Raw genomic sequence first — 14591 nt, forward strand, 5'->3', positions numbered from 1 at the left:
GTCTACAACAGAGCAGCACACCTAGAGCAGCAGTGTCCCGGTGCGACCCCGCAGAGGACCTAGGAGGCAATCTCTTCAAACAGCTACCTGAATGAGCAGCTTCCTTAATGTATCACATGTCTATCAACTGACTATAGACTAAAAGAGGCACAGAAACCCTGTTGTGTTCCACTGTGCCAAGTAACACAACAACAAAAACATACACTAGATTTTGAAAAGCAGTTATATTTCATAAAAACCTATGCTAACTGCTAACATGTGACAGGCATATATTGTGAAAATTTCAAAACATTTTCAGTTTAAATTACTACCATGGCCAACAGGAGTACAGCACCCCTGGAACTGCCCTCAGTTTAGAGTGTGTAAAGAAGTCTCTCTCGGAGATTTAAAGGCTTGGGGACTCTTCTGCTCCTGCTTATGTAAGTGAAAATAAAGCACTACCACATAACGGCCTAAGTCAGCAGTGCAGTGCTCCTGTGTGCACCAGGACTCTCTCCAGTCTAAGAGGCAACGCATCTCCAAGCCAAAGCTACTCCTTAAGCCGCTTCCCAAAGCACACAACAGGCTCCTTCTAATCACCTCGTCCTGACTGTCAAAGGCCTGAAGATCCACGCAATGTCACTCTTTAAAACACATCAAATACTTTAAAAGCCTCCGATCTTGGAAAATATTACATCAAAGCAAAGCTAAGTAAATTTAAGTGATTAGCCACAAATTTGTTCTTCCAGATGTTGAGGCTTTCCAGTAATAATGACAGTGTTTGGGACACACATAAAACCCCAGGAAGAGCCTATTTAAAACAATAAATCTTGCTAACAGATATTCATTTAGTATTAAAATAAAAATAAATTACTTCCAAACAGAATGTCTACTTCAATTTGTACTCTTTTTTTTTTTTTGCCTGAGAAACATGGAATTTTCTTTTAAAGGCTCATTCTAAGTACCCATAATAAGAAAAAAACAGAAAGAAAGCCAGCCTTACCCCAGTCCTGTTCATACAAGGCTTGGGAAAGGCACCGGGATTCACTTATTGGCATGTGTGGATGCACAAAAACAAGACGTTCAGTGAGACTTGAGATTCAAGGGAACTGTCACACAAGCGTCAACAGCTAACACAGCACTTAACACAGGTGGTTTCCGTTTGTTGTATATGCACAAAGTGGACATGTTAAAGAGATAAAGTCTTATTTCAAAGGTTCCCCTGGGATTCCAAAGCACACATTCTACTTCTGCCTGGCTTATCAGGCTGTTCCATACAAAGGAAAATACACCATGACAGTAACAAAGCAAAGGATGTCATGAGTTAGCCCAGGTGTTTACATGCAGCCAATCATTTAAAACACACGAATTCAGCAAAGATGGGCATAGAAAAAGGAAACGAGGCTTATGAAAGTTAGTACACCCTGAGAAACCTCCTAATCCATCTGCAGAACTGTCAAAAAAAAGAATTGTGTGTGTGTGTGTGTGTGTGTGTGTGTGTGTGTGTGTGTGTGTATGTGCATATGCACATAGAGGCCAGAGATCAACCTCAGGCTTTGTTCCTCAGAAGCCATCTGACTTGTGTTTTTGCAACAAGGTCTCTCACTGGCCAGGAGCCCCAGAGATCGCGGTCTCCACTTCCCCGGCACTGGGATGCATGTGCACACCACCATGCCAGCTCCCCCAGGTGCTGGAGAACTGAACTTCTCACCATTTGTAATGAGAATTCTGGAACTCTGGTTTCTTTAAAAACACAGAAATCTGTAAGAATAAGTTTTCGTTTTAATCTCAGCAATAGGGATCTGGGGCTGCTTCCCAGCAGCTGACTATGAGTTGCCCTGTGCTCTGGTGAGGGCATGATTTTGCCAGCTGCAGACAGTTTCTGCGGCTGAGTGATGTTTGGAATTCTGGGGACTTCTCAGAGGGTATATAAATGCTAGGACCCTGAGAAGCGGGGTGGGTTGTTAAGTAGTGATACTCAGTGAAACAACAAGAAAACGAAATTAGATATCCTGACAGTGAAGATCGAAGCCCCTAACCAGCAGGAACTATCTAATGATAATGTTGCCCCTTTCCAATCCCTGACCTTATTCAGACATCTCTTTCCTTTCTTCTCTATCCTTTTTTTCTTCTCTTACTGAGTGTTAGGGGTTGACGGGGAAGGTGGAAGGGGTGAAGGAGTGTGGAAGAAAGAAGAAGCCATGAAGTAGCAAGCCTTGGCTACACCATTCTTGCATGGCAAGCACATCACCACCTGAGCTACAGTACCTCCTTTCTTTGGGGAGAGAGCTAATGCTGTGGTTTGAGGTTTCTTTTTTGCAATAGCTATATTTGAGTCACTTAAAAGTAACTAACAAAAGTTTAAAATTAAGCTGCTAGTTATCAACAAAAGAACAGTTACCAAGGAAATTATGTACATGCACTATGACTCAAACCATTCAAACATGTTAGTACCTGTTTGTATATATGTACAGACAGCAGTACATACAATGATTCCTAATACAGTGATAAATGGCATAAAACATACAGTTAAATTTACAATATTATTATAATATAAAACCATGAATTACTATAAATACTAAAATATACTCAAACAGTGATGTACTTTTATTTTCACTACTCATGTTAAAGATATGAAATCAACAGTTGTTGCAAAGTGCTTATAACAGCTGTATCTTATCTGTTAAAATGAGTAATTTTGAACAAAGCAAGAGTGCTGTAGTGAGAGACTTCAGAACAGCACTGACATTCCCAGGAGACAGTTAAAGTGCTAGAAGTAGACTGTAGTGTCCTGGTAGAAGCACAACATCACACTCATGTCTTAGCAATTTTTACACATGTGTGTGTGATATGTGTGCACGTGTGCTCATATATTTGGGCAGATACAGATATGTGTAAATGTGCGCTCAGCAAAGAGTCAACAGTCACACCTCCAGAACTACTTTCAAAATCAAATTCCTTACAGTGGAAGATGTATCAGGATAGTTTCTTTTCTTTGGTAACAATTTTATGTGGATACATCTGCTTTTAAAATCCCAACAACCAACTATAATGATATTACTGTTTCCTTTGTTCAAAGACTTTACTCAAGACAGAAGACAGATATTCAACAAAGCAACTGACTATGATCACAGGTTGTTCATGGAAGCTCTGTTTGCTGGACATTGACTGTCTTCCATGTTTAGAGTTTTGCTTTGCTTGGTATCTGTGCTTTACACTTGAAACTGAGAACCAATTTCTGTTAGACAGTCCTCAACTAAGACCAGAGCTGGGGTGCAGCTGGTATGCAGAACTAGGTTTCATTACAGACTTAATGTATGCGTCTTCAGTGCAGGACCGGTCTTGCTATAAACGTCTACCATAGCACTTAATAGTTAGGACTACAGACAGAAGTACATGCAACTATGTCGTTTGGTGCTTTCCAAAATCAATGTATATATTAAATATTAAATATCTATTCTCTCCCTCAATGTTTATTAATTAGTACTCTTCTGATATTGACATGCTTCTGTGCACTGGGCTTCTGCACATTGAGGCTGCACTTGGCATCTATACACTGGGCATCTGTACACCGAGGCTGCACTGGGCATCTGTGCACCGGGGCTGCCTGGGCATCTGTGCACTGAGGCTGCACTGGGCATCTGTGCACTGAGGCTGCACTGGGCATCTATCTGTACACGGAGGCTGCACTGGGCTTCTCTGCACTGAGACTGCACTGGGCATCTGTGCACTGAGGCTGCACTGGGCATCTGTGCACCGGGGCTGCCTGGGCATCTGTGCACTGAGGCTGCACTGGGCATCTGTGCACTGAGGCTGCACTGGGCATCTATCTGTACACGGAGGCTGCACTGGGCTTCTCTGCACTGAGGCTGCACTGGGCATCTGTACACGGAGGCTGCACTAGGCATCTGTGCACTGAGGCTGCACTGGGCATCTGTGCACTGAGGCTGCACTGGGCTTCTCTGCACTGAGGCTGCACTGGGCATCTGTACACTGAGGCTGCACTGGGCATCTGTGCACCGAGGCTGCAATGGGCATCTGTGCACCAAGGCTGCACTGGACATCTGTGCACCGAGGCTGCCTGGGCATCTGTACACCGAGGCTGCACCGGGCATCTATACACTGATGCTGCACTGGGCATCTGTGCACTAAGGCTGCACTGGGCATCTGTACACTGAGGCTGCACTGGGCATCTGTGCACTAAGGCTGCACTGGGCTTCTGTACACTGAGGCTACACTGGGCATCTGTACACTTAGGCCGCACTGGGCATCTGTGCACTGAGGCTCCATATGGCTTCTGTGCACTGAGGCTCCACATGGCATCTGTGCACTGAGGCTCCACATGGCTTCTGTGCACTGAGGCTGCACTGGGCTTCTGTGCACTGAGGCTGCACTGGGCTTCTGTGCACTGTGGCTGCACACACTGAGGCTGCACTGGGCTTCTGTGCACTGTGGCTGCACACACTGAGGCTGCACTGGGCTTCTATGCTCTGAGGCCGCACTGGGCATCTGTACACTGAGGCTACACTGGGCATCTATCTGTGCACTGAGGCTACACTGGGCATCTGTACACTGAGGCCGCATTGGGCATCTGTGCACTGAGGCTCCACATGGCTTCTGTGCACTGAGGCTGCACATACGTTTCTGTGCAATGAAAGCAAACCTGTCTCCAGTATCTCACAATGTTTGTTTTCAGGAGCTTAGATTCTTCAAATAACTATTCCTCCTTGACAGGAAATTTTCTTATGTTTAATGAGAACAAGTTCATCAAGTAAAATCTCCAGTTCATTTCATAAAACAACACAAAAAAGACAGATATGCATTTAGGAGCTCAGGTGGTATTAACCAAATGTTTCACCGACATGGCTCCATTTCCCTTTTTGGTACCTTATACTATGTTTTCTAAGACCATTTCTCATAACTGTGTCCTAGAAATCAAATCTTTATCAAATTCAAAGGCCATTATAAAACTTTATCCACTCTCCTCAACTTCATGAAACATCTACTGTACTTCCCCTAATGCCTAATCATTTACAGCCCCTGTAACATCCTGAGCAACTTCTTTCTTCTAATATATTTCCATCAGTCAAACTCAAGACCACTCACCAAACACTCTGGAGCCATAATGCTCAGGTTAAAATCCCAACTACATATTTACTTTCTGTGCATCAATGGAGACACATTACTTAAAATGCAGCCCTAAATCCTCCTATTTATAAAATGATAATAACAATGGTCCCCTTTGACAGAATGCAAGAACTAATAAGTGTAAGTAAAACTGAGCCTTGCTCATAGACAGTTAGCACTGCTGGCTGGAAGTAGTACTTACAAGCACTTGCAGCCATAAACACTAACCAAATGGCTCTGGGCCTCACCAGAAACACTACTGGAGCCTGTATCAGCCTATCCACACAGCTACCTGCAGGCTGTTACCTTAGGCTAACGACGCCAATGTCAACTCTTCAAATGTGTGCAAGTTAATTCCACTGAAAAATCCATGGCTAACTCAATTCAAACTGTCCTAAACATTCTAGCACTCAGCCCCCAGTTTCTGGGTTTAGAACCTATACTGTCCACAATTCTCTTTATTAAATAAACTGTTGGGCCATTTTGAGGCTGACTTCTCTTTTGCTCCTCTCCCCAGAGCCACCACACCCTAGGCAGCCAAAGTGTTCTCTTCCTCAAACCTGGATTTCCTGCTTCTGCTTCCAGCTTCATTTCCTTCGCACATCAAATACAAGCGTCCGTCACACTGTGACACCTACACTGCTTCCTCTGCTCTATGTGCAGACATTTAGCTGCAGCTGCCCACCTTTAACATCCCAAAGGCCAGCTCCTTCACATTCTACTGCATTGCCCGCTTCAGCAAACGCAGTTTCCAGTGTGACCCCTGTCTGGTCACAAGCTTGCAGTGACTGACACTTGCTGCCCCACCTCTCTTAGTTCCACTCTGCTCCTTGCCTGAGGCCCTTCCTGACCTGCCTCACCTTTCTAGCACCACTCGGTCCTGAATGTGATGACATTCCTCTGGCCTGAATTCCACTCAGCTAATACGACTACCACTTGCTGATACCAGTGGAAGCAGATATATACCTTCTGCTTTCTGTTTACCCTATATCACCTGTAAGGAAGCAGTTATCTTAAATAAGCCCCATGCTAGGACTACTTGTGAGTTCCTGAAACCTGAATTTTAATACTCTAAAGCAGAGGTCAGCAAACATGTCTGTAATGGATATATATATGTATTTCTCATATGGTCTTCTCTGTCACATTTTCTTCTACCATTTAGAAATACACACACACACACACACACACACACACACACACACACACACACACACACACACACACACACACACACACACACCCCACCCTTGGCTTGAGGGCTGTGGCTTGGCCTGGCCTCAGCAGGACAGTCTTCTCCAACAAGCACTTCCCTGTCTTAGAAGGGATCACTCTGGTTAAACATCTGTATCAACAATTAACTCACTTGTTAAAATACTTTGACTTCTGAGCTGATATAAAATACAAACCCCTGAATTCTTACCAGCTCTTTCAGACTTTTCCTTCTGCTCCCGCAATTCCTCTCCCTGGGTAGTCAACTGTTTGATATGACTACGAAGCTGAGCAATTTCTTCTTCTTTCAGTTCCAGGGTCTCATGCATCTGCCGCTTTGTCTCTGTTATAACCATTGCCTGAACAGAAGTGCAGACTCTAAAGCATTTGCATAATAAAACTGTATCACCAACACACAGGGCAGCTAGCTCCAATGATGTGGGAGGCAGAACAAATAGCTCTTACTATGGACAGTGGAAGACTCTCTTTAGTAGCTCAAGCTGAAGCCTGTTTTCACCCTATGCCTCAGCAGGCCAGGGTGTTTCCATATGGGAGTATTTTAATAGTAAGTTTAGTCCCTTAAGCATCAGAACGTGTTTCAGTTACAAGATTTAGTTTATAGTCATGCTACAGATGTGCATGTTAATAAACAGTAACAAACAATACTAGCCCTGAATGTGACTCGGGGCTAGAATAAGCCACAATTAATATCTGTGTTTTCACACATAACTAATTCCAGACATGACACAGGGTAGGTGCCGCCACAGCTGGGTGGAGCAAGGCTGGGCCCAGCTGTGCCTACTTCCCCCTTTTTCCCTGTGACTCCCTCTGGCTCCATCACTACTTAAGTAACTCAACTCCATCCTCTAACTTAAGAAAGTCTCTGCCACCTCTCCACTTTGCTAGAGGCTTCTCCTCCCTCTGTGGAGAATCCATATAGAAATGAAAGTCAGTGTGTGGAAAGGATCTAATCAGCAAGTATTAAACAATCGTTTGGAACAAACAAAAACCCTGGGTAGTTGATCTAGTCTCGTTCTTACCTGCATGGCCCCTGACCCCCGCTTTGGAGTATGACTCTTCCAGATGGCCAAAGCTATTGTAAACTAAGGCACAGTTAAGGAAATTTAAAACAAAGTAGTGGGCCTCCATTGTCTTCACAACGCAAGTTACAAAGGAAAGCAAGTATCAGAGGGGAAGGACAATGAAGTTTACAGATTATAAGAAATCTTAAGGATCATCTCAATTACAATAAAAGTTTACTTGTTCATTAAAAAAAATGTATGAGAGAATAAGAAAAACCAGAAAGTGACTAGACAGCAGATGGTACCACGAATTACAGATAAACTGCAGGATGTGACCACCAGGTGGCTGCACTTGTGTGAAGATGAAGAGTACTTTGTTTCAAACTAGGTTAAACTACTACATTCATGAACCAAGATGTGAAAAGAACAGGGAGCTGTTTTACAAAAGGGCCAGAGCCTGGAAGCGAGCTGTGGCCTCCCAGGTATCTGCTAGGGCGAGGCTGCTCGTGCACCTGTGACCTCCCAGGTGTCTGCTAGGGCGAGGCTGCTCGTGCACCTGTGGCCTCCCAGGTGTCTGCTAGGGCGAGGCTGCTCGTGCACCTGTGGCCTCCCAGGTGTCTGCTAGGGCGAGGCTGCTCGTGCACCTGTGGCCTCCCAGGTGTCTGCTAGCCGCTCTCCACCTCCAAATGGCTGCAGTGCGCTCAGCCTTTCCTCAGGCCTCAATGACCTGGGCAGCCTGGAGTTTTATGCTGATGTATATATTACCACGTCTTCACTTTCCAGACGACTCATCCAAATGATCAACCTACTTCTACAACGCGCTGAAGAAAACCCTGAGACCATTCACACTCGGCCTCCCTTACCTTTAAGTAACTTAATTTCTCTCTGAGAAACAGGCTTGTACTACAAACACAGGTTTCCTTTGTCACCAGCTAAGACTGCTGACTAATACTAAGGAATCATCAGAGAATCAGGCTTATTAACGCCAATACTGCATACACATCTAGAAATTAAAATTAGTTTTCATGGAAGCAGCTACAAAATTTTGAAAAGCAGATGTATCTATAAATGCTTCTAACTGCTTTCAAGGCAAATTTGGGGGCCCCTGACAAATTTCATACATTTGGGAATTTTACCTTATCTTGTTCAAGCTGTTCAATTAAGTTCTTTGCATCACGCAACTGAGTGATAAGTTTAGTCTTCTCAGCCATATGAAGCTCCTAAAAAAGTTTTAGAAATTCATTTCCATCTCTAATGAAGCTTTGCCTCACATGAGAACTTATCTAATCTAGACAAACCTTACACTCTAATGGGGAGTATGCAGGAAGTCTCAAACGTATGTAAATGCTATAAACCCCAGAGCACTGGGGTGCTCACACAAGGACACCCCTCTCCACCCTGTCTATGGACAGGGGGTGAAGGCGGCTTCCCAGAGGAGGCACAGGCCATGCAGGAGCCTGCAGCCTGGCTTTGCAGTTAAGCAGAGCAGAGCTCGGTGCTCACTCACCTTCATCTTCTCCAGCTCCTGCAGCCTTTCAGCCAGCTGCTCCTGCAGGGCTTCCTTCTCGCTCATCAGAAGTGCGCACTGCTCCTTATGAGACCGGATGGTTTCTTTACAACGCTGAAGCAGATTCTCCTGACGTTTCACTCTTTGCTGGAGCATTTCCAGGGTTTTAACGGAAGCTCCACCTCCTATAGGGTAAAGCAGCATAAGCAGGCAGACCACAAGTGACCAGACCAGTGAGACGGCTTAGCGGGGAAGGTGCTAGCTGCAAGCTTGATAACCCAAGTTCAAGCCCCAGGACCCACAAGGTGGAGCGAAACAACAACCGGAAGCAATCCTCTGACCTCCTTATGCTCATCACAGCACACAAACACTCACAGATACTCAATAAGTAAAAGAACCAGAATTGCCAGGTGTGGTGGCGCACGCCTTCAATCCCAGCACTCGGGAGGCAGAGGCAAGTGGATCTATGTGAGTTCAAGGCCAGCCTGGTCTACAAAGTGAGTCCAGGGCAGCCAAGACTACACAGTGAAACCCTGTCTCAAAAAAGAAAAAAGAAAAAAGAAAGAAAAAAGAAAAGAAAAAGAAAAGGCAAGAAAGAAAGAAATGGAATTATGAACATTTTTTAAGGAATGCAAGAGGATTCTGGGAACAGCACACTTTTTAGGGGTGAGGAGGGCAGGGATTTGGGAAGCTTTGTTCAGCCTTCTGCAAGCTAAACACACACTCTACCACTGAGCTACTGGCCCAGTCCTTGCAAAGCTGTCTTCTACCCAAACCTAACTATCCTCTGAGACAAATAAGGAAAAAAGAGAGCGACAACAGTAATAATTAATAATAAGCCAAGTGGCACTCTTCCAAACTACTCTCAAGTTCTGTTTACATGAACATGCCCAGTATAAACTCACACCATTAGTGGTCCAACCGTACCCTGGAACGGCACAGGTGTTGGCATTAGCTGGATCTAGCCTACTTAAAAGACAAAGTATGTGGGGAGGGGGGGGTACAGGGGGAGGGGAGTCATCCCAAGCCATGATAAGCTCCCATCCCAAAAGTATTATTAAGCATTCTTTCTAGTCACATTCTGATCTCTTCCTGGAAGCAGCTCTGGTTACTCCAGGCTTTATCTCCTAAGCATACGAGGGTATCTTCACACCCACAGAACTGTAGCCTTGTAGGTTCACTGCTCACAGGCAGCTAGCTGCTCAGCAACTTCCTGTGCCTCTGACAGGACCCAGCCTATGGTGGTCTCTCTGTAGGAGCACCAAGACTGAAGGCAGGTGTGGACACAAACCTGCAAGCCTGGACGTGGGAGGCTATGGCAGAAAAATCACAACTTGGATGATCTGGGTTACATGAGACCCTGTCTCAAAACCTGAAATAGTGTGGCATAATTTATATACTTCAGTTATTAAAAGTGAGCTCTCCTTAAATTATATGTAATTTTCAAGTCTTAAATCAACTGCTTTTTTTTTTCTGAAAAAAAGTCAGCTGTTTTTGTTTGTTTGTTTTTCTTTTTCAATTTTTTGAGACAGGGGTTTCTCTGATGTGGCCAGGGCAGTCCTGGAACTCACTCTGTAGACCAGGCTGGTCTTAAACTCAGAGATCCATCTGCCTCTGCCTCCCAAGTGCTGGGATTAAAGGCACATGCCACCACTGCCCAGCTAAAAAGTCAGTTGCTGTTTTTTTTAAACCAACTTGAATCTTTGAAAAAAACATTAGGGTCAGGGGCACCTTCCTTCTGCCTCAGTCTGTTCTATCAGCTTGAGTCCTGAACTCTCTGAATCCTGTTCTCTAATTTTTAAGTTATATCTGACAAGAATGGGGCTTACCCACTGCCTCCCCGACATCCTCGGTCTTCTCACTTTCAGCGTCCACCTCTGCCTGCAGTTCCACTGGAGGGAGTGGCTTTAGTGTATCAACACTCATTGGGCCATTTTGTAATCGTTGCTTTAGAAGAGAAACCTTAAAAAAAAACAAATTCATTAGTAGAAAAAAAAATGTACAACAGAAGTATTTTCTTTAAAATTTGTAAGAAATAGAGTGAAGCCAGGTGGTGGTGCACACCTTTAATCCCAGCACTCAGGAGGCAGAGGCAGGCAGATTCCTAAGTTCCAGGCCAGCATGGTCTACGAGAGCAAATTCCAAGACAGACAGGGCTCCACAGAGAAACTATCTCAAAAAAACAAATCAACAATAACAACAACAACAAAACAAATAACAAAAAGAAAGAAAGAAGGAAGGAAGGAAGGAAAGAAATTGAGTGAACAATGTTTACTATAGTACTACAGTGAGCACAGTACAGCTGTGTGTTGCATGTGCCGTTAGTGGGGATACCACAATCAGTCAAAAGGTACAATAAACAAAACACACTGTTACAATGGAAGAAAAGCAGAGTTTTAAAACAAGTGTTTTTTTTTCTTGACATTTGAAATTCTTCAGCTTTCCAGCTACAACCCGTTTTTATATCCCTGGTGCCTGTGCCTCTGCTGGCCCTTTTACCTGAGTTTGGAGAACACTGATATACTGATCTTTCTCCTCCAGACACGCATCAAACTCTTCCTGGAGATGTTTCTTTGCTTGCTGGTCCATTTGTAGCTCCTAAAACATAAAAAGTATTACGATAGTTTTCAATATAAAACAAAAGGTACAAACTTCAAGTTTACAACATCTTTGTTTCAGAGTTGATTCACTCTTAAGATAAAGTACAGAATCATTAGAGAATCCTTAGTGTTTAAGACATTAATATTTAAAACCTTAACATCAATAAATAATTTTGTTTCTTAAACAATATAAAGGTCTCTAAAGAAAATGTATTCTTTTAAAGAACTGCAATGACAGATAGTAATGTACAAGGGAAAAAGAAGGCTTGAGATCACAGTACAACCTGGGACTAAACTGTAGCCAGGCCAGCAGTGCGCCAGCAGCGCCCTCCGTGCAGCCTGAGTCACACACACTCCCCGCTGCACAGGGCAGGGGATGAACTAACTGGCCGCCCAGCAAGGAAGAAGACTTCCAGCTCCTGATATCACTGCAAATACTACTTCTTAAGGTGGTTAATCCCAAACGCAATGTTTATCTCTGCTGCACCAGGCACAAGGATGACCTCCTCAGTCGCGGCACCTGCTCACCACACATCCTCCTAACTCCTCCAGTCTTCTTTTTCCTTTCCAAACAGTTGTGTGCTCTCTGTTTCTCCCTCAGTCACAATTCCTTAGAGACTCGAGGCTAGAATACATAGCTAGGACACCAAACTCCCTTAATGTTCTCGGGTTGCTATCTCACCAACTCCCTAAATTTAAAACAGTCAAAGTTATTGTTTTAGTTACTTTGTTGACATGTGCATAAGACTGAATATCTCTATCTATCTATCTATCTATCTATCTATCTATCTATCTATCTATCTATCTCATGCTTGTGTTCTCTCTTCTACAACTATGGACGCAGCCCAGAAGTTGGCATCTAGATTTGTAATTCCCATCAACAGGGCTCTGGAGAGGTTTCTCATGTCACCGCCCTTTGATTTCATCTGTCTTCACAGATCTGCTAGAGTCTCTCTAGACACTACTCAAGAGCTTACAAGGAACTTCTGATTCTTGCACTGTTTCAAGTTGATTAATTCTCAAAACACCAAGGCACTGTCTTATACAAAAGTGCCCTGTATTCCTCCCTGCACCTAAGATCACTAACAGGCAGCAAAAAGGAATATCGCATGTGCTTACCCATCTATTAACAAAGCAGAGGTCCACGCCCCATTTTCTTGAGGATAGCTCCCTCAGTGAGGGACTCCTTAGCAGAATGATATGCAGCAGGACAAAAAAAAAAAGTATTCTGTGTCTCTAGATAAAATACCATTATAAACAGCCTCAAAACTTGCACCCACCTCTAATATCCATCCTCTGAATTCAAACAAGTCTGCTATTCATTGCTAGGTGTATCTAATCATTAAGTACATAAACCTAGACAGTGAATTTCTTGTCCCAAACAGAATTGGTTATTTATTTATTTATTTACTTATTTATTTTTCCCTTCATTTATTATTATTCCCAAAATGCAAGAAAAAGGAATAATACATTAAAGAAAAGAGACATTGTTTGTCCCTCTAAGAAAAACAATGGTTCTTGTAGCTTGAAAAAACTTCCAGATGATTTCTCCCCTGACCAGCTTTGCTGCACCCTCAGCTGACACTCTCCAGCACCAGCTGTCTTCCAAGTCAAACCAGCAATGCAGACTTGGGAATACTAGGGTGAGGCTTTGTCCCTCCTCCATCAATTCACAGCATAGGGAGAAATAATTCTTCTAGGGTACTAGTTCAAAACATGGAAGAATGACTACCATTATCTGTGTGACAAGGATCAATGGTTATTCTTGGTGTTTAGAATGTTTTAAAGGACAAAACAGTAAGAACTGGGTATATACAAAATGTAACAAGAGACTAGAAATTAAACATAATTTTAATATAAATGAAACAATAATGTGACACAAGAAATTCATATATGAGTAATATGGACAATATGTCCTTAAAAATAACAAATGCTCTGAGGACAACAGGGCTGTGATGACTTGATCCTCAAAGAGAATGCTCTGCTCCACAAAAACTTAGCTTGACTTTTCTTCCCCTCCCTCTCTCCCTCCCCACCTCCCTCTCTTCCTCTACCTTCTCAGTACTAGTCTACCACTAAGCTAGATTCCCAGACTTACACTAAAAATTGCTATTTGTAAATTTACCAATCTACTACTTTTAAAACATATTTGTACTTTTAACACATCATATATCTTGAACTGATAAATTCCACAAAAGTCTACCAAGAATACATAGAATTCAAAACTCTTATTTGTCCTGAAATCCCTGGCCTCAAAGCTTTTAAAATAAAACTGAAGCCCATGAAGAACACTATGAGGAAACCAGGCAACAAGACATCCTGAGCAGCACTAAAGCAGCTGTGCAGAAAGCTTGCTGCTAGGCTCCAGGCAGGACAAAGCAGAGGAGCAGGAGACCAGCACTGTCCAAGTGTCTGAAAAGCCTCCTCACTGGGGCTCACTGCAAAGGTAAAATGCTGCCCACAGAGTGGCATTAAGGAGCTCAATCAAACCCTAGAAAAAAAAAATCACCACTCCAAACTGCAAGTCATTTTAGTGCACCACAGCCACCATGTCGACTAGGAAAGGCAAAAGGAAATCTAGACTCTTTAGCAGTGGGGACAAGTTAGCCTTGGGAGTTGACACCAGCTACAAACACTGCAGACTTACTATTTTATTTCATTAATTTCAACATCCTGTATAGGAAAACCACACAGACAGAACTACAGAGATGGTGTGTGAGCTCAGAGCTGGGCTTGTTGGAACCAGTGTCACTTCCTAGTACACATAAGGCCAGCCTTGCATGTGAAACCTCTACTAAACTAAGAGGTTCAATTACTGTTCTCAAATCACTAAACTTACCTCTCTTAATTCTGAAATTCTCCGAAGTGATTTATCTTGACTCTGACTCAATATACCCTTTAATTAAAAAAAAAAGTTAGATATCTATATAGCAAATTCATGCAAAAAAGTAAAAATCAAAACAAGATCAATCAATCAAACAAACAAAAACAAACCCGAGGCTATGTTGACACAGGAAATCTGTTGAACTAACTTATGATGGCACAGAAGTCCTCTGACTCCTGGCCATGTGAGTAGTTACATCTGCTAAAGTGTACAGATGTGGACGTCACATTACAAACTAAACTATATGCTAACTTGAACAACAG

At 43.3% G+C, this 14591-nt stretch overlaps 1 protein-coding gene across 9 annotated transcripts in view; it reads right to left on the reverse strand.

Annotated features, from left to right (window-relative positions):
- GOLGA4 (golgin A4) overlaps positions 1 to 14591 on the reverse strand; it is a 91437-nt gene that overhangs the window by 41201 nt on the left and 35645 nt on the right. For 7 of the 9 annotated variants that reach the window (XM_084754895.1, XM_084754894.1, XM_084754893.1 and 4 more), the window contains 6 exons: positions 14284 to 14340; positions 11344 to 11442; positions 10674 to 10806; positions 8845 to 9029; positions 8474 to 8557; positions 6527 to 6674 (listed from right to left, as the gene is read on the reverse strand). In XM_084754895.1, the coding sequence (XP_084611021.1) occupies positions 6527 to 6674; positions 8474 to 8557; positions 8845 to 9029; positions 10674 to 10806; positions 11344 to 11442; positions 14284 to 14340 (706 nt within the window). Of the gene's footprint in view, positions 1 to 6526; positions 6675 to 8473; positions 8558 to 8844; positions 9030 to 10673; positions 10807 to 11343; positions 11445 to 14283; positions 14341 to 14591 lie in introns of those variants that run through there. The other 2 variants (XM_084754892.1, XM_084754896.1) reach the window with 2 other exon arrangements.

The sequence above is a fragment of the Acomys minous genome, assembly GCF_964271855.1.
Source record: "Acomys minous genome assembly, chromosome: 13".
NCBI classification, from domain to species: domain Eukaryota; kingdom Metazoa; phylum Chordata; class Mammalia; order Rodentia; family Muridae; genus Acomys; species Acomys minous.